The following is an 18,921-nucleotide window of genomic DNA, read 5'->3' as shown; positions in this document are numbered from 1 at the left end:
CCTCCATCTCTTTGGGTCATGACTTATAACCTGGGAGGATCTCTATTCCCAGTTCTGGAGAGACCATCTGACAGCAGAGAAAGCAGTGATGTGGGATGAATTAACACTCACCCTCAGTTTCCAAATGCCAAGCCTACTGTGGCCTGGCCCCTTCTGAAGGGTCCTCTCTGAGGCTGTGGCCGGTCCCTGTGGGGCTGAATGGAGCTCAGTGATGCTGGCCATCTCTGAGGCTGTGGGACGGATCCTGGTCTACTTGCCCTTGGCAGGACCCTCTCCAATCAAGACCCATCTCATCTCATCTCCACCCCTGGGCAGGTGTGACCAGCAGGTCCCCAGAGGCCCTGGCAGCTTCGCTTCCAGCTGTGTGTGCCTGTGGGTGAAGCCACCCCTCCCGGCTTAGGGGTGAGCTGGGCCCACCCCCACCACGGCTCCTTGCAGAGGGCAGCAGACGAGCAGAACCTGGTGCAGAACACGAGCATGACCGCCACAAGCCATCGAGCCGTCACTGTGCCAGCCGGGGCACCCGGGCTGGTGTCCCAGTCACACCGCATGTCCAAGGCTCCTACAACCTGATGTCCCAACTCCACTCCTGTGGCTCTGGCTGCCAGGAGGCCCACACTCTTCCACAGCCTGGCTTGGGAGCTGCCACCATCCAATGGCAAACCACGGCGCAAAGAGGCCAGGCGACGGCCTGAGGTCACAGGGCTGGAAGGCTGGGGCCTGCCACCACTAGGACGTCTGGCTGACACAGGGATTGGGGGCCAGGAATGACAAGGCAGGGGCGGACACAAGCACTTACCTGGCAGTTGTTTTTTGCGTCAAAGTCATTCTTTCCTGACCTTTTCTCTTGATCCAACTTCTGGTGACTCTCTCGGAGCAGGTAACAAACCAACCACTCGTAGGCCGCCAGGGGGACTTCAAAACAGGAAACACAAGAGACAGTGACGGTAGAGCGGCTGACATGTGTCCTGTGTTCACCTACATACACGGTATGCAGGCACCTTGTGTACACAGAAACCTTCATGACACGTGTGTGAGTCCAGTTCACAGACAAGAAACTGGGGCAGGGGGAGGGGCTAACCAGGGACAGGACGTTTCCTGGCTCTGCTGCAAGGCCTCAGGAGTCCCACACTCTTCTCGTGACCCCGAGGCAGGGGCAAACACCCCACTGGCAATGGCTGCACATTCAAGCTGGTGCTCACGTGCTAGTGTGCATGAAACGGGGGCACGTGCCCTCAGCGTCACCCGTATTTGCATGGACAGCAGGACGACTTTAGGGCAGACGGCAGACAAATGACGAGAGGAAGGGGCACCTGTCCACTGGGCTGGCCCAACCCTCGACCTCCCTGCTGCTGGCAGGCCGCTGAGTCAGGAGTGCACACGGGCTCCCTGAGGCCTCACCCCACATGCCCCTACCTACCTCCCTGCAGCCCCAAGGGGAGGAGGAGGGGCAGCCACAGAGGGGAAAGTGCCACAGCCCGCTGGAGTGGGCGGACCACAGGAAGGGCCCACGGGCGCAGCCCCCCGGCCTCACCCTGCCCCGGGCGCCTGCCCACACCCTGTTGTTCTTGTCACATCTCAGCTGGGACTGACACGTCCGCGGCACCTCCTGTGGACCAGCCATGCTCCAAGAATTTCGCAGTTCCTCAAACACCCTGCCCAGCTGTGCTGCTGAGGATGTGGGGCACAAGGGGGTGCCCAGAGCATGCAGCTGGTGAGCAAGAGGTGTTATGACCTGGCCGTGTGGCTGAGTCCACGCTTTCACCCCCACCTGGGCACAGAGGTCTGGCACTGGGGTGTGCAGAACGCAGGGGTCCCTTCTGCCTGGCAGCTGCTCTTGGCTCAGAGCTCCCAGGACAAGAGGGATATGGCCACGCTGGGTCTGGGGCTTCCGGTCACAGCCTTTGCTGGGATCCTGCTGCAGGCCTGGCTGTCTCACAGCGATTCTGAGTCAATCCTCACAGCACAACTGACAGCTCCATTAAAGAGTAAAATAGTTACCAGGGCTGAGGAGAGGAAGGCTTGGAGATGGCAAGCAGCCACCCCAGCTTGCACAGCTGCCAAGAGGGAGAGCTGAGGGAACGCGGGCTCCTTGGACACGTAATCTGCACAGCCATTCTCGGGGAGCCCAGCAAGGCAGATGGAGGGGGCCCTGGGGTGAGGCACCCTTCCCAGCGCCCGCAGGTGTGGTGGCTTGGATGGGGTCCCCAACAGACATGTTCATGTCCTGCCCCGGAACCTGTGTATGTGCCCTTTCTTGGGAAGAAGGTCTGTGCGGATATAACCAGCTAAGGGCGTCAAGATGAGATCTTGGAGTGGGTGGGCCCTACGTCCAACACAAGTGCCCATATGAGAGGCGGGGAGGCCAGTGAGGGTGGTGCAGGGATGGGAGTGAGGCGGCCACAGTCCAGAGTGCTGGGCCCTCGAGGCCGAGCAGGCAGGAAGGGTCCCCCAGGTCTTCAGAGGGAGGCAGTCCTGCCCACGCCTCAACTTTGGACGTCGGCCCAGGCCCGAGGAGAGCAGCTCCTGCTGTACTCTGCACCAAGCTGTGCCCGGGACCGACACGTGGAGCCCGCGGGCATCCAGAGCCCAGACGCCGTCCTTCAGGGTGTCCCTGCAGCCAGCGCGGAACCAGAGCAGACGCGGACAGGGCCCGTTCTGACCAAGGCCTGTTCTGGAGGCCCGGAGACTGCTGCTCCCTCACTAGCTGCCAGGGGGTGGGCCGTCACAAGCGGTGAAAGGGGGTGTCAGGAGACTGGCATTTTCCATGACGTATTTACATAGCACAAAGCCCAAGGAAGCTGCTGAGGCCAGAAATGGCCGGTGCTGAATCCTCACCGGAGCCAGAGGCCCCCGTGCCCAGTGACGCCTCACCCGCAGCCCACTGTCCCTCACCATCTGTCGAAGCTCGTCCCAAACTCAGCCCTTAAAGGCGTCCCTCTGTGGTGGGCACGCTGCTGCGGAAGCTTCCTGAATGTCCAGGTGATTTCCACAGCAGATGTAACCCACGGTGCCTGACAGCGATGACAGATCCGGGGTCTGCTCTGTGCTTCATGGAAAGCAAGCTCGAAGCAGGTGTTGTTTGAACCCTTATTGTTTTAGAAACTCCAGGTTTAGCTCTTAATTTTTTATAAAAAAGTACATCACGTTGCTTCTACATGTTCACACGGGAGGGAGAAGAGTCCGTAGCAAACACAGGAAAGCGCATGCAGGTGACAATGAGCAGGGTGTTGTGTGGGCAAGCCACGGAATCCATCCGGAAGTGAGGAACCACTTATGACCAAACTCTGGCACGGTTCGGCAGGACGCTCCTGGCGGGGGCTGCTAACGGCATTTGTCCTATGCCCGCCCTGGGTCACCGCTTTCGAAGTGCCACGGGCACAGGGGACTCCTCGGGACTCCACTGCATCCCCCTCTGAACCCCTCGACTGCCCCTCATCCTGTGGCTGGAGCTGAGTGCAGCCTGTCCCGCCTCGCCAGTGATGGGCCTCACGTGAAGTGATGGTCCTCAGGTGCGCGGGACCCTTGGCAAAACCCACCCTAGTCAGTGCACATGCTTGTGCGTAGACCCGAGGAACCTGAACGGGGGCCAGGCCTGCCCTTCCCTCTCCAAATGAACATTTTATTCCCTGAAGAAAAAGCTAATGACTTCCAAGGAGGCCGCCCTCAAATACCAGATGGCCTTGCGCCCAGTCCTGCAGAGCTTGGGGGTCCTAAGTCTTTTACGTAATTTTTACCAAAGGTCCAGTGGCAATCCCGCCCCGAGATTATGGATCTGATGAGCCGAGGCCCGAGACAAGGGGCTGGTGGCACTGCAAGCTCTCTGCTCAGCATGGAAAACATCCGTGCTCAGTGCCAAGCAGCAGCTTTCGCCAAATGAATTTTAGCTATGTGGACGAGCCACAGAATTCTTCTGGAAATGAGGAATCAGTGCTGCATTTTTCCTCCAGTAAATGCTTCCACTGTTAGACGGATCTTGCAGAAATGAGGGTGCTCCCAGGAGCAACCTGGTGTGGCCCAGGCACTTCCCTGATGCTGGTCGACAAAAACTGAACGCGAGCAGAGCGTGGCGGACAGTCAGGCGGCAGGCGGGCCACTTGTTTACCTTTTGATTTTACAAAGGTGATGGTTTTAGGGAAAATTCTGGTTGGGTTGACATTATTAGAATGACTAGGTCATTTTCTAGTGCATTCTGCAGCAACAGTTGGTTGGAGATCTCTGTACCCGTGATGAACAGATCTTCAAGTGTGTCCTGTTTCCTCTTGGTGCTTAAAAACGGCAGATGACAAATTGCCAGAAAAATATAACAAACTGCGGTGGCCAGTGAGAAATCAAGTCCTTACTAGCAGGAAGGTCTCCCGGAGGAGGAGGGTGACAGGCAGCTGGGGTCCGCCCCGCCAGGGCTACAGGCTTGGCAGATGGGTCGGCGCCACCTTGCTGTCCACCTCAGTCTCTCTGGAAGACATGAGCAGGGGATGCAGGCCCGCAGGGCTGGCCTGGTGCTCTCGGTCCTCACGTAAGGGACGGCAGCGGCTCCTTCACCCAGGGCACCGAGAGGCCCCAGGCCCTCAGGGACACTCAGTCGGGGGCCTCCAGGCTGCAGAGCCAGTGCCCTCCTGCCACGCCAAAGGGCCTCTGCGGCAGTGTGCGGTGGAATGAATGACATCTCCATGGTGATTTCCATGGTTAGCTAGACCCCTAACACAGCTGTGGGTCTGAACAGCTGTCGGCAGTTACTGAGCCCGTCTAGGGCGCAAGCACTGTGCCAAGAGCTTCGTGTCAGCTTGTTCACGTCAGGAAAGCCTTTGAGTCAGGCACTGCTATGACCCCAGGGCACAGGCCAGGAAACTGAGGCAGGAGGGTGCAGGACCGACCTTAGGCCACAGCAGGGGTGCAGAGGGGCCAGGAGCAGACCTGGGGCCAGGGAAGGGGTCTCGTGTCCTGGCAGGTGAGTGGCGCCTCCGGTTTCTTGGGTGACTCACCAGGAGAGTCAGCCGAGCCCGGCCCACCAGGATGTGCTCCCCAGCTCCAGGCTAAGGCTCAGGGGGCTGGGAAACAAGTGCTCGGGTGGCAGCGAGCAGCACGTGCGCTCGTGCTGGCGGGTAAGGTGACGGCGGTGTCGGTGTGACCGAAGCCGCCATTTTTGATACAGGAGCTAAGGGCGAGTGGGACAGCACAGGAGGCAGGCGCGTCCTCGGAGCCAGGCGGCGGGCAGTGGGGACACAGGGCTCCAGAGAGGGTCCAGCCCTGCCCCTCCTACAACCTCGTCTCAGTGCCCGCGGGGAGGCTCCAGGGACTGTGGCCGAGACCCTGCGCTCCGGATAGCAACAGGTGTTGGCCCAGACCCGGACACTGGCTTCCGCCCAGGACGGGCCGCTGGGCATCTGGAGCCCCAGCTGTGGTAGGGTGACGGGCTCCACACAAACGGAGGATACCAGGGATGGGACACAGGTGGGGGGACAGGGATGGGGAAGGGTACAGAACAGGGTGGGGATGGGATGGGGATGGGGACAGGAGGGGCTGGGGTCAAGGCAGCAGCACCCCAGTTCCTCCCCTCAGGCCCCCCTGCACTAGTCCCTGTCCTGCAGGCTTCTCCGCCCCCTCCACCACCACCCCACCACCTGCTCAGGATGTATTCCCTCGCCTCACCCCTTAAGAGCTCAGGGAAATGTATAGAGTCGGTGGGCGAAAACACAAGAGCAAGTGCCCCCCACAGAGAGACGAGACCGCAGGCCAAGGTCGAGCAGGTGCTCTGGCAGGAGCTTTGCAACCTGCGCTTCTGCCCGCCTATGGCCAGTGGCCCCCGCTGTCCAAGGACAGGCGCCATGACAGCAAAGTGGGGCCACTGCCTGCGCAGACGGGATAACCGTGTCCAAGTGAGAGGAGCAGAGAGACAAAATGCTGACCGCAGCCGAGGCTGGAACAGGAGCCGAGCAGCAAATGAGGCGGGGGTGCTGGGGGGCAGCCGGGGACAGGGAGAGAGGCACCACCAGGCCCAGAGAGCAGGCCCGGAGCAAGAGCCCTGAGCCGGACAGCTGCCCCTGTGAGGGGACCCGACCCAGAGGCAGTGGGCGGGATGGAGACTGGCCCCAGCACACTTGCCAGTCGTCACCTGTGGGGAGCACTCCGGCCCCTTTCCATCTCTGCGGTCGGAGCCCAACTGGGTGTTGTGCCCAGGGCCTCCCCCTGCCCTACTGCTGGCTGTGACGGCCGAAGCTCCCACACAGGGCAAGGCCCGCCCGCCGCGGTCCCACAGGAGGGGGACGGGAGAGAGCATATTCACCTGAGGAGTCCAGGCAGCCGCCGCTGCTGGGGCCCTCGAACCTCCGGCCAAGGATGTCGGAAGAGGCTTCCAGAAACTTCACAGTCTTCAGAGGGCTCTCAAAGTGAGCGCCACCTAGGAGCACACCCAGGGGCTCTGTGGACCCCAAACCAGAGCGCATCCCAGAAGTCCCCAGCATCTGCCCCGGCCAACACCGCTGAGTGACAGTCCCCTCCCGGCAAGCTCAGGGCACCCTGGCCGGGGCTCACTCAGCTGCGGCCCAGCTCACCTTGGCCCTGGTGAGCCCACAGGCCGAGCAGGTAGTTGCTGGTCTGCTGCAGCAGGACGTTGTTGTCACCTTCGTATGTGCAGTTCGGGTCGTTGTCATCTCTGAGGTTGCCCAGGCGGTTCACTGCAATGGAGCCAAGCATCTCATCCTGGGAGTCATGCGCGTGAGGAGCACGTGGCCACCCTCTGCGCCTGGACTCCAGACCCGCCTCCCACCCGGCCCAGCCTCCGGCCTCCAGACATCAGCTGCTCCAGTTCACCCCGAACAGCCTGGGTTTGAATTGTGCTGCGGCCACTTAACTGCGGATTCTTTTCAATAAACACACCAGAAAAGGTTTTGGGGATCTGCGACAATTTGAAAAAACTTGCATATGAACCGCACAGCCAAGAAATATTGAAAAAAATGAAGAAAAGGTTAGGTATGTCCTGAATGCATAAAGCATCTATAGATACTAGTTTATTTTATTGTTTGCTACCATAAAATCAACAGAAGGCAGTTAGTAGTTTTAGTTCTGGGGAGTCAAAAGTTATATGCAGATTTTCAATGACATGGGTCCCTGAGTTGTTCAAGGGCCAACCGTAGTGGTGACACCTGGTAAGGTAGCCAGGCAGGTGAAGGGGCACCCCACCCCCTGCCGCAAAAGAGCCAGCACGGTGCTGGTGAGCGCTGAGCACACTGTCACCACCCAGCTTTGAAGGTCACCTGGCATGAGCTCCCTCCAGAGTGGGGGCCGCGGACAGACAGAGGACGCTTCCGGGGGGGCTGGCACCCGGGGCCCTGGGCCCTTCTTTCTTCTACATCTGAATGAACCTTCTTTTAAACAAGAAATTTCAAGTATCTGAAGACAACTCTCATTTTTCTTTTGTTGTCTCTCCTGCCAGTGAAGTGTCCCAGACCCTTTGTATATTTTATGAAATATGCCTGCCAGCCGGTCCTCGCCTGGGCCTCCAGCCTCTGACAGAGCGCGCTCTCCCGGTGTGAGGCTGGGATCGGGGGGACCAGCAGGAAAAGGAGTGGGACCTGACCTCTCATGCCCACGTCCTGTGAGGAACGGAGCCCCCCCGCGAGTGTGTAAGGCGTTCTGTGGCAGCCACAAGGCCGGTGTCGCCTGTAACACCTTGATTCTTTCCTAACTCACTGCGCCGCCGTGCCACAGACCACTTAACCTGAAGAGCTGGGCGTGACCTTAGAGAAATGATTGGCAATTGATGTATGTTAAAACCAGTAAAGGTCTTTATGTGTATCCCTGCTGAGCTCGGGCTTGCTGATTGCAGCCCAGCGTTTGTACATGGAAGGACATTTTTCAGTCTGTTTTGTGGTCTGCAGGGTCATACGATTCAATTCCCTCATTCTGTTTAAAACTGGAAGGACTCTAAACTATTTACGGCATGTCAGTGAGTTAGACCAACAAACAAAAACCACAGAGAACAAAACAGGAAGGTGAGTAGCTGGGCAGCGCAGCGGTTTCCCTCTGAGGCCTCTCATGACAGAAGACGGGGGTGGGGGGAGCCGAGGGGCCGCGCTGCTGGCCACCCCTCACCCCTCACGAGAAGTAACTGGCACAGACCGTCACTGAAAGCGCATGATTACCTACAGACTGTCACTGAAACACTCAAACTTGGCCAAAGCCCAAAATGCTTCTGCAGCTATAAACTGTCCATAAGGTTTCTGCCGCTTGTGTTGTTGGGAACATACTGAGATGTTCCCGATCAGTTATTTAACACTAGCACACAGGAAGTTCCGTGGGTAAGCTGCAAATAATAACATCGACTACAATGATGATGGTGATTCTACTAATAACAATAATAGATAAACATTATGGGGCACAGGCCACATGCCAACACTGTGCTAAACACTTCATGGGTATTAACTTGGTCATGGCGAGAACCTGTGTTGGCTCCTATGACCATGCCTGCTTTACAGATGAGAAAACTGAGGCACAGTGAGGTGGGGCAGCTTGCCCACCGTTAGGCAGTGACAGCGGCAAAGCAGCCGGCCTAGGCTATCGGGCGCCTGTTCCCTTAGCCACACACCAGCTGCCCGGACAGCGAGTGGCAATAAAAACTAAGTTTAAGCATTTTTCATCAGAGCAAAACTTCTTGTGCAAGTTTACTATCAAGACATTAACCAAAAAGTTACAATTCAAACGAACAGATAATCTGCTTTCTGTTCTGGTTTCTGTGGGCTCCTTTATGTGGTTTCTCCTCACTTCATATCTCCAGACTTTGAGGGGAGCGTCAGGCATGATCAGACAGCCGAGGGACCTGTCCAGGGCAGGGGCCGGCAAAGTCGTTTCTGCAGACAGCAAGCATTTTAGGCTGTCACAACCGCTCTGCGGTCATAGTGTGAAAATGGCCACAGAAAACGTGTACATGAATGGCCATGGCTTTATTCACAAAAACCGATGGCAGCTGGTGTCACCCACAGGCTATAGTTTGCTGACCCCTGGTCTCGAGTCAAATGATAGGGGCGAGGGCAGGCACACTTCTTCAAAACCTACTGGCCAGATAGCCGTGTCCACCGCACGCCTCCCGACATTCCTGAATTCCCCGCTGGGCAGTCCACGAGGCCAGGGGCTTGCCAGCTGACGTCAAGGCGTGGATCTCACGTCCGAGCTCTGCCTTGAGAGAGGGAATCCAACAAGAAGAGGTGACACCAGGGGTCAAATCGGTTCAGCCCTAGCGTCAAAGGTTTACGTCCCCTCCAGTCTAATCCAAGACACCCGATGACTGTGGACAAAGAGCCCCAATTTTAGCTGAAGAACGGGGATTCCTCTAGGAATGGGAGCATCGCGTTCACGCATATGGTCCCCAGCAGTGAAGACAACGGCCCATGGCTCTGTGCAGCAAATCACCCCAGGGCCGAGAGGCGGCGGGAAGGCAAACCACAGGACACGCGTCTGACTCAGTTTACATCAAGTTCCCCAACGGAGGCCAGGCAACATGCTGAGCCTCCAGCCATGTGGTGAGACAGAGGAAAGCCAGGAAGCAAACACAACGTGGAGACAGTGCTACCTCTGAGGAGAGGGTGGGCGGGGACGGCCCCGGAGGGCGCAGCCCTGGTGACTCACAGGAGACCCTGAGAGGGAGGAGCTCCCGGCCAGTGGCCCTGAGCACTCTGCGGTTCGGCTCCTATGTACGCTTTTGCTCCCACCTGACATTTAATAAGACCAACTAAGAGGAAGAGACGCCCACACGCCCACTAAATGACACGATCTGTTTACCACCGTTTCCTACTTCAAATAAGGGCTGCTTTTAGGTCCCACTGTACCAGGATTAAATCACTGAGTTTCAGAGAGAATAAAGCACCATTATACTTTCTGACATTATAAACAGGAGAACAATTCCAACGTCAGCTGGCAAAGTTTCAATGACTCACGCCGGGGAACATGCGCCACCCTGATCTCTCGGCCAAGGTCCCTGGTAGGCACCCACCTTTGCCCAGCAGCGCACCCTGCTGGTCACCCTGCTGCCCTTCACCCACCCCTCCTGGCACGAGGCTGTTTGTGCCAACTATTTTTCCAAAATGAGCTAATTTGATACAGGCATTTTAGGGTGTTGTATTGACCCCAATCTGCAGGGTTTCTAATCTGTTTTCAAGCGTATTTGTTTCTTGTGACTCACGTTGTACTGCGGCCAGGAGGCAGCACCAGGGACCAGGATTCATAAACCAGTCACACAGAAATCAGCAGAGGGCTTCGTTTTACATAGCAGCTGATCTCAGTAAATTTGCACGCTCATTTCTGGCACAAATCCTTGTCTGTCAACTCAGATCCAGAATTCAGACCTTTGTAGGGTTGTTTATGAAAGGATCAGAAGCATGAAAGCCACCAGGGGCCAGGAATGTGGATTTTGTAAAACCATCATGTTCTCAAAAGGACAACAGCTGAACTCACAGCCTGAGGCGTGTCAGCACAGCCTTGAGAAGCAGGAGACGACCCAGGCCCAAGCTCCCCGGCGAGAGGCCTCGGGGCCACACAGCCCAGGGAGAGCCTCCTCCCACCAGCCGGCTGACTGAGCTTGTTTTGAAGAAAGGCTGACTCTCCGCTGATCCAGCCAATGAAACAACGAACGCTGTGGAGGAAAGAGGAAGCTCTCACCTGCCTGGCGCTCCAGTCCTTCTTCATAATGCCTAGGTAAAACTCTGCCATGTCCACGAACAGCGACTTGGAAAAGCGGTCTAAAGCGTAGGCAGCCGCCAGGTACGGGAGCAAGCGCCACTGCTGCCATAGACAAGACAGACGAGATCATGGGCACCAAGCCACGTCCCGCACACCCTGCAGACCCAGGGGCACTCGCTGGCCCTGCCCTCACCCTGGGCGGCCCCCAGGCCCCAGTTCTGTGTGACCTGCACCAGGTGCTCTGCCCACTCAGCGGTGCTTGCCCTCACAGTCCCAAGTCACAGCTGAGTGCCCACTGCCCACGGCTGTCTCACCGCAGGGATTGCTGGAACGGGCTGAATGTCTGCCTGCCGGGGACTAAGGAACCAGGCTGCTGTGCCGTATGCGGGACGCACAGGTCACGGCTGGTGCCTCGTGGGCCTGCGAGGGATGATGTGATCACCCTCACCTGAGCCAGATGGGGAAACTGAGGCTTGCAGGGAGCCAGAAGTCCCAGGAGGCAGCCTGTGCCCATCCGCTGTTGTATGGAGGGGTGGGGACAGTCCCCACCGTGGTGACACGACCACCCACCATTTGCATGCTGAGAGCCGGGCACCACCAACTGCTTTCCAGGGACCAGGATATTCAATCCTTACCCCTGCCCCATGGAGAGGCATCCTGACCAGTACCACTTAGAATGAGAACACCACAGCGCAGAGCCTAAGTGCCTCCTCGCCCAGGGCCCACTGCCAGGAGGGGTGGCCTGGAGGTCGGGCCGCAGGCGCAGCGGCTCGGGTGGACTCGCTTACTGCTAAGCCGCCCTGATGCCGGGTGGTCAGGTGCACTGTGACCTCACACAAGCCACGGGATCAGTGGTGGTGGCAGGCAATGTGTGCCACACAGGAGCCAGGACACCCTGTTTTTCCTTACTTACTATTAATATGGGCTCACAGCTGTAGCAGAAAAACATCAACAGAAACTACAATTCTGTCATCATCTCCCCAACCTTCACCACTGCACCTTGACTTACACAGAGCACGGCCCAAGGCTGGGCCGGACTTAGCCGCTGACCGCCGATACAAGCCACTTAGGAGGTCCTCAGTCTCTGACCCATAACCTGGGGATCAGAACTACACCGCTGCCAGTGGGAAGCCCAGTCCGTGGTGGGCAAGGAAGCAGCAGGGGCGGCCCTGGAATAACACTTATCCCCCGTCCTGGTGGCAACCAGCTTCCTGCACCGCAGCCCCATGAAGGGCGGCCTCGCCTCTGGGGACCTGCTGCTGCTTATGATGTTCCCGGGAACGGAGCTGCACACTCAGTCGCTGCTTCCCTTGGGGTCACTTCGCACGGCTCAGACGTGCAAGGACGCCTGCGAGGATGGGCAGAGCCGCCACGTGTGCACAGCACGCGCCTCTGGTTCCCTCGCCTGGCTAGTCGCACAGACTCCTTTATAACTTTTTAATTTGCTAAAAAGCCTCCCACCCACACGCTGCCCCCTTCCTGGTAACTTCCTGTCAGCTGCTCTGTGAACTGCCTGAGGAGGTTCGATCGACTCCCAGTAACCAGACAGCAGTTCCCGAATGGAAGTGTGCGAATTCCTGAGAACATGCAGTCACCCTTGTGAAGCTAGTACCTGCATCTGGTACTCGAGCACCGGTATCTCCTCCCCATCTGTTGGTCCAAACTGACGCCGAGTGGCTGAGAAGCGCAGCGCTATGGACACGGCCAGCTTTAAGTTAGTGACGGACATGCAAATGATGGAGACACGGCCGAAGGATAAGCCGCCCAGGGAAGCTCCAAAGCGCTGCCTGCTGTCCTGCGGAAGCAAAGCAGGCGGTGAGCACAGCAGGGCCGCCACAGGCTAAGATGTGAAGACGGAGGGATGCCTGTTCATGCACGCAGCCCTGATAAGGGCCCGTCTGCCAGGCCCAGACCCAGGGTGGCCCCAGCCACAGGCCTCTGTGGACAGGTGCCGTCAGATTTGTCAGGACAGTGCGGGGAGGGCCCTCAAAGGGGAGGCTGGCAACGCAAGGGGCTCCTGGCAGAGGGAACAGCGCTGTGCAGGGGCCTCTCCAGGGACCTGCAGGCTGCCCCCCCAGGGCGCCTGAGTGCAGCTCTTAACCTCTAAATAAGGCAGACACAGCCCATGCTGAGCACAGGTTGGGAGCAAGGAGCGAGATATCACTGGGGGTGCCCGCGTTCATTCACAAGATGGGTCCTGTTGACCCGCCACCCTGACCCCAGAATTCCTGTCTCCCCATCAAAGGCCACTTTTCCAATGGGTGTGGTAGTGGTCTGTTTTCTCTGTGTTCTTTTCAAGTGGTGATTACCTTGTACACATGTATTTGTAATCCTCTGTGTAAACCTCAGTGCACCTTTCAACAGCAGCCTGTTCTTCAGGCCCAGGGGTGGTGCTGTAGTGCGCCCAGTGCAAGGCCCTACCTGTGATCAGACCATCCTGACCTCCCTCACCACTTGCTACCCCTCCTGGGTTCATGCCCCAGTATTCAGCTACTCTTCCCAAATTATGTCCACTGTAGTATTTCTGCAATCTTCCAGAACTCTGAATGCCAGGAAATATTAGATCCTCACATGTGAACGAGCTGGATTTAAAAACATGTTTACAGGCATTTTCCCTCAATGGCATAAAATGCCATTTCACTGTCCGGCACTCAGTGTCTTGCTGCAGAAATCTGAAGGAGCGTGAGATCGGCATCCTCTCGCTGGAAGACTGCAGAATTTGCTCTTTGAAATTCTTGAACTTCTCCACGGTGTGCCTGGGGCGTGCGCTCTCCCGACCCCTCCCTGGCACGCCACGGGGCCCTGCCATCAAGGCTGCCATCCTGATTCAGAGGGTTTGTCATCATTTATTCCTCCAGGCTGTGGCTCTGTCGCGCAGCTCCTGCCTGCTGCATGCTGGGGGACTCCTGCCCTGGGATTTTCCAATCTCTGGTTCATTCTGCCACTGCTTTATCCCATCTATTGTGTGCTTTCTTTCATTTATTTTCCTATTAATTACGATTCATTTTTATACTGCTCTTCCCATTTTTGAATGGCTTTCTGCTTCATGTTGCTGATTTCTCTCCTGCTCTCTCTGCACACTGGTCACACGCGCTTGAAGCCCTGCTCTCCCAGCTCCCACACATGGTGGGGTCCCCTGACCACGTAGGGATGATGCCTGTGAGGCCTGAACTCGAAAGGTCCTCCAACTTGGGCTGCTCTGACATGGGCCATGCCTGGAAGGGCCTGAAGCCATGACATCATGTGTCTACCACCTGAAGAGTTTAAAGGCATGTGAGCCCCAGATACTGTTTGTCACCCTCATTTGGGGTGGTCCACTGGGTGACTCTTCACTCTTAAACCCTCTGAGGGAAACAGCACGGGCAGCCGCAGGGATGGTGCATGGAGTGGACACCACACGCATCTGTCGGCCAGCGTCTGTCATCATGCCTGGGAGCCTGGGGTGTGGCCGACCCAAGTGCCCCCTTCCTTGTTGGGGGCAGTGGAACCCAACCCGAGAGGTTTGCCCTGGGCCACCAGGACTTGAAGGGCAGATCTCCTGCAAGCCTGGGACAGCGTCCTGTGGGCAGGCAAGGAGGGCTTCCCACCCACAAACTCCCCTACCCAGAGATCCCTGTACCTTAAAGGGGGTGACGTAGGTACCCTCAGGGGTGACATCTCCAGTCCGGTTCAGGAGGTCTTGGCGAGGAATCCTAACCTTGTGGAACATAGCAAATCTGTGCAGAGATACAGCACGACTCAGGGTTAAATGGGTCAGGCCCCAGGCTTATCTCCTCTCCTTCCTGAAACCCATCAGATAAAAGCAAAGGACAGCCTCAGAGGTGACACAGTCCCCAAAGGACAAGGAAAATCGGAGAGGATACCAGGAGACAGGAAATTTCAAAAACTTTGCTATCTAAAAAGGAGATTTTTTTTTTAAGTGGGTGTTAAGTCTTGTGTGAAACAAAACGGCCATTACCGAGGCCAGGTGCCCCATTCCCGCCTGTGCACAAGTCCCAGCACTGCCAAGTGAGCTCCTGGCGTGCTGGGTGGAGGCCTCACCACAGGGTCAAGGACTCGGCCGGCTGCACACAACTGGAGCGCAGCTACTCAACAGGAAAGGGAAGAACTGCTGTTCTTTTTTAAAATTAGAATCTCTGTTCCTTACACTTCAATTTCAGATCAGAATCCACAAAACGATGTAATAAAATCAGCAAACTGAGGTTTTAAAACTCTCAAGTCAAACAAAAGAGCCGTGTTACTGCATCGGTGCTCCGCGGGCAAGCCAATCAGTTCCTTCTGAAGAGCTGAGAACAGACTTAAACTCACGTCACCACAGGCCATTTAGGTATTAATCGAAGACAGTTTTTGGGGCTGTCAGATCAGAAAAGCCATCTCCCAACACTCCCGGGAACAAGGGCATGCGAGCAGTGGTGCAGCACGGCGGTGCCAGGGAACCGGGCGTCCTGACGGCATCCACAGTCCCCAGAGCCGCTCACCCGATCACCAGGAGCATAGTGGACAATCACCGCCATCCGAGCGTGCCTTAGCCAACCCACGGAGAGCGGCTCTTCAGCCCCCCTTCCCCACACCAACCCCTGCAACCCATCACCTGGCTGAGCCACCGCCCTGCCCTCCCCCTCTGGGGAAGCCGGCGTCAGCTCCGCCCTTGCATCCCACCACCTCCTCCCCTATCCCTGTCTTCCAGCTCCTGCCTCTTGTCTGGTTTCCTGCCACGAGCACACCTTGGCGCTGCCCAGACCCTGCCTCTTGGGCCTGTCCTCACACAGGGGCTGAGGCCTTTTCAACCTGCCAACCGGAACAGTCACGCCCTGCATGAGCCCGCCTGACCCTGTGACCTAAGAATCCAAACCCGAAGAAGGACGCGGCAAGTCCTGGGACGGGGCTCGCGTCCGCTGCTCCCACAGCCCAGCCCTCCTCACAGTCGACAGCTGGATTGTACCTGCTTGTGACCTGCAAACCGGCCAGGCCTTTCCTGACCCTCTGGGCAGGTAGCCACCTCCTCCAGGAGACCCAACACGACTCTCCACTCCGCCCTGTGGTAGAGACAGGTGGTCCCATTCTGCAGTGACCACCACTGTCCATGTGCCTTGCTGAGCCACCTGCTTCCCTTGGCAGTGCCTGGGGCTCTTATTCACCCTTTTACAATGGGGCCATGTGCCTGGCACCTAGCAGATGCTCAGGAAGTGCTGTGAAGTGAATTCACAGTGGTGAGCCGTGGTCCCTCTGGACGTGCCCCAGCAGACCCTGAGTCCGTGGTAGCCTTGGGGAGAGCCCCTCCCAGAGCCCCTGGGAAGAGCAGAGACCTGAGGCTGGGCACAGGGCAGGCCGGAAGCCCTTCTGCAGTCCCTCAGGAAGCAGCCCGGGGACCTGCAGGCGAGGAGTACCCACCGTCATCCAGGCAGGAGGGCAGGCTCTGTGTGCTGCCCTCCTGCACGAAGGGCGGCTGCACCCAGCCTGAGCAGGCCCTGCCCAGGAGTGAGCTGCTGCTTCAGGGCCCCTGGAGGTCAATGACTGGCTGCTGTGGGGGCTGCAGGGGCCCAGGGAAGGCCCCAGATGGTGAGTCTAGATACCCCACTTTTTAGGAGTGCCCAGACTCGGTCTGACACCCCAGGGCGCTCCAGATTGCTACCTGAAAGCTGAGGGATGCTTTTTCAAGTATGATCCTATGAACTCAAAGTGCCCTTTCTAAGGAGTGGAAAATCTTCATCCTCTCTTGCCAAATGGAACAAGTCACACTTGCAAAAGCATTCACTTGAGCATGACTGAAAGCCAGGTGTCACACATTCTCTTTCAAGCACTCTAGTATCCCACAAAGCTGTTCCAGAAATGGCGGGCCAGCCTGCAAGCCAGAACTCCCAGTGTCCCCACAGGGCATGGGGCGTGTGTGTGACACGGGCGTGTGTGGCGTGGCTCTCAGTACAGAGGGGAGGTGTGTGTCCCCGCCACATTCTAACTGGCTCCACAGGCTAGGAGGCTAAGGGGACCGCTCAGAGGGACCCAGCGAGGTCACAGCACAAGCAGCCTTGGACTAGGTTGGAATCTAAGTCCCAAGCAGTCACCGTGAGCGACGGCCCAGGGGCGGCGCTGTGACCACCGAGGCCAGGCAGTGCACTCACCCATTGTCCAGACCATTCTGCCCGAGCTTCTTCCCTAGGTCGCCAACCATCACCCCTGGCATGGGAAGGAGGGTCTTTGGGTCCCGAATCTGTACAAACCACAGAAAACAGCAAACAGCAACTTTGAAAACCACACAGAAGCAAACCCAGGTGCGCTCAGACCCCCATGACTAAGCCTCGGCTCCCCCACGCAGCTGCAGCCGGTCAGACTACACCCTCCTAAACACGACCTTTGCGGACATAATGTTTTTGCAGGTGTGACTACGCAATGGCTCTCGGCATAGCTCATCCTGGATTACACAGGTGGGTCCCAGGCCCAGTGACAGGTGTCCCGCAGAGAGAAAAGAGGTGACCACATGGAGACCGGGACAGAGCCACCAGCCCAGGAGCTTGGGAGCCGCCAGAGGCTGGGGGTGGGGAGCAGCACCTGCCCTGGGCTGCTGGGAGCAGGGGGCCCTGCCCACCCTTGATCTGCCTCTGGCCTCTGAGCTGTGAGAGGACTTTGAGCCCCGGGCTATGGTACTTTGTTTTGTTGCAACCACCCTGGGCCCTGGGACACCAACGCAGGAAGCAGTTGGCACCTGCTACCTGAGGACATCAGGGATTCATACTCAAGCTTTAGGCATGGGGCGTCCTATCGGATTGTGCACATACTGTGCACATACTTGCTGTGGGAGAAACAGCCTACAATTATTTTTTTGTAAATCTCTGCTCCCCAGACTGAGTTTCCAATAAATATACCTCTCAAGAAAACACAGGCACAGCAAGCTCACGGTTCCTCACTACGTGAGCTCCAGGATCCAAATATGTGATTTGATTCTGCAACACCTTCAAAGGAGCAACTCCCAGCCAGGTGTGATTCCACCACCTGGCTCCCCACCGGGGGACATTTGTAAATGAGCCCTTTGTGGGTTGTCACAACTGAGGGTACTGCAGGCATAGAGCAGGGAAGACCGTGAGTGCTACATCCTGTAGCCAGTCACAGGACAGCCCCCAACAGAGAACTAGCCAGACCCAAGTGGCCACTCCCAGTGGGGAAGCTCTGCTTCAAAGAAATACTGAATTTATACTATCTGGAATGTCCCAATTTGTATAAATTGCTAGTTTTTATTTATTTCAGTGGAACAATCATCTAACATAATTGAACTTTATAACAATGATGTTTAAAATAAAAGGCTAAAAAAGCCCAAATGTAAACCACCTCTCCCTTTTTCTAAAGACAATAATCATAAGTAAAGTTCAGAAACAAACTTTTTATAATCTCTTGAGATTAAACAGTAGTTAAAAGAAAGTGGAGATGGAGAGAAGAGATATTGAAAAAACAAACTTGGTGTCTTTCAAGTAATCAAACAGAAAAACACCACTGGTAGAAGTTTCCGGTTCCTCCAGAAATAAACGGTGTGGTCATTGCAAATGCTATACTACCCTCTCCAATTGAGGAAAAGATGCTGACTAAATCAGAAGCGGAAATGATTAATGGTATACTTCTCTCAAAAATACTTGTGTTCACACTAAATCAGAAGCGGAAACGATTAATGGTATACTTCTCTCAAAAATACTTGTGTCACTCTGCATATGACACGTCCCACAATATTTGGACACTGCTGACCTAACAGGGTACCATACATTATCTGCAAAAAATAAACCCTGCAATACACAATACCCTCTTACCCTGCCAGCTACAGCCAGTAGCAGGTGTCACAATGTTAATCAAGCCACTCTGTGATTACTTGTCTCAGTACTTCTCAGTGGATGGCGAGCCATGTGAGGACACGCAGCCGGGCTGCCGCTGAGCCTGCGCCTTACACACGCTGCCTGCCCAGACGCCACCTGCGGCTGGGGGAGTGACGCGGTCCTCCTGAACATTTAAAGCACAACGTACAGAGGGGCTACACTGCCATGGTTCCATAGTCTAAGAACCAGAAATGCTGAAAGAAGCTGAATTCTAGTCCAATTTTCCTAAGAAGTTCACTGCAGGTACAAATCTATACTGTGGCTGCCTTGGGTATCAAAAAATACATTTGGTTTGCAGTAGTTCAAATGCAAATTGAAAAATACGGACACGAGCAACAAAGGAAAAATGGACAAATGACTTCATCAAAATTAAAAACCTATCTGCATTAAAGGACAT

General features: G+C 56.4%; 1 protein-coding gene across 6 annotated transcripts in view; it reads right to left on the bottom strand.

The window, feature by feature from the left end:
- ACOX3 (acyl-CoA oxidase 3, pristanoyl) overlaps positions 1-18,921 on the bottom strand; it is a 45,505-nt gene that overhangs the window by 10,324 nt on the left and 16,260 nt on the right. For 4 of the 6 annotated variants that reach the window (XM_073237987.1, XM_073237989.1, XM_073237991.1 and 1 more), the window contains exons 7-14: positions 16,791-16,879; positions 14,291-14,387; positions 12,284-12,466; positions 10,651-10,773; positions 9,052-9,172; positions 6,552-6,674; positions 6,284-6,397; positions 800-915 (exon numbers count right to left, since the gene is read on the bottom strand). In XM_073237987.1, the coding sequence (XP_073094088.1) occupies positions 800-915; positions 6,284-6,397; positions 6,552-6,674; positions 9,052-9,172; positions 10,651-10,773; positions 12,284-12,466; positions 14,291-14,387; positions 16,791-16,879 (966 nt within the window). The remainder of the gene's footprint in view (positions 1-799; positions 916-6,283; positions 6,398-6,551; positions 6,675-9,051; positions 9,173-10,650; positions 10,774-12,283; positions 12,467-14,290; positions 14,388-16,790; positions 16,880-18,921) is intronic. The other 2 variants (XM_073237988.1, XM_073237990.1) reach the window with 2 other exon arrangements.

The sequence above is a fragment of the Manis javanica genome, chromosome 5 (assembly GCF_040802235.1).
Source record: "Manis javanica isolate MJ-LG chromosome 5, MJ_LKY, whole genome shotgun sequence".
Lineage (NCBI taxonomy): Eukaryota > Metazoa > Chordata > Mammalia > Pholidota > Manidae > Manis > Manis javanica.
The sequence above is the reverse complement of the archived record's forward strand: the minus strand, read 5'-3'. Positions and strand labels throughout refer to the sequence as shown.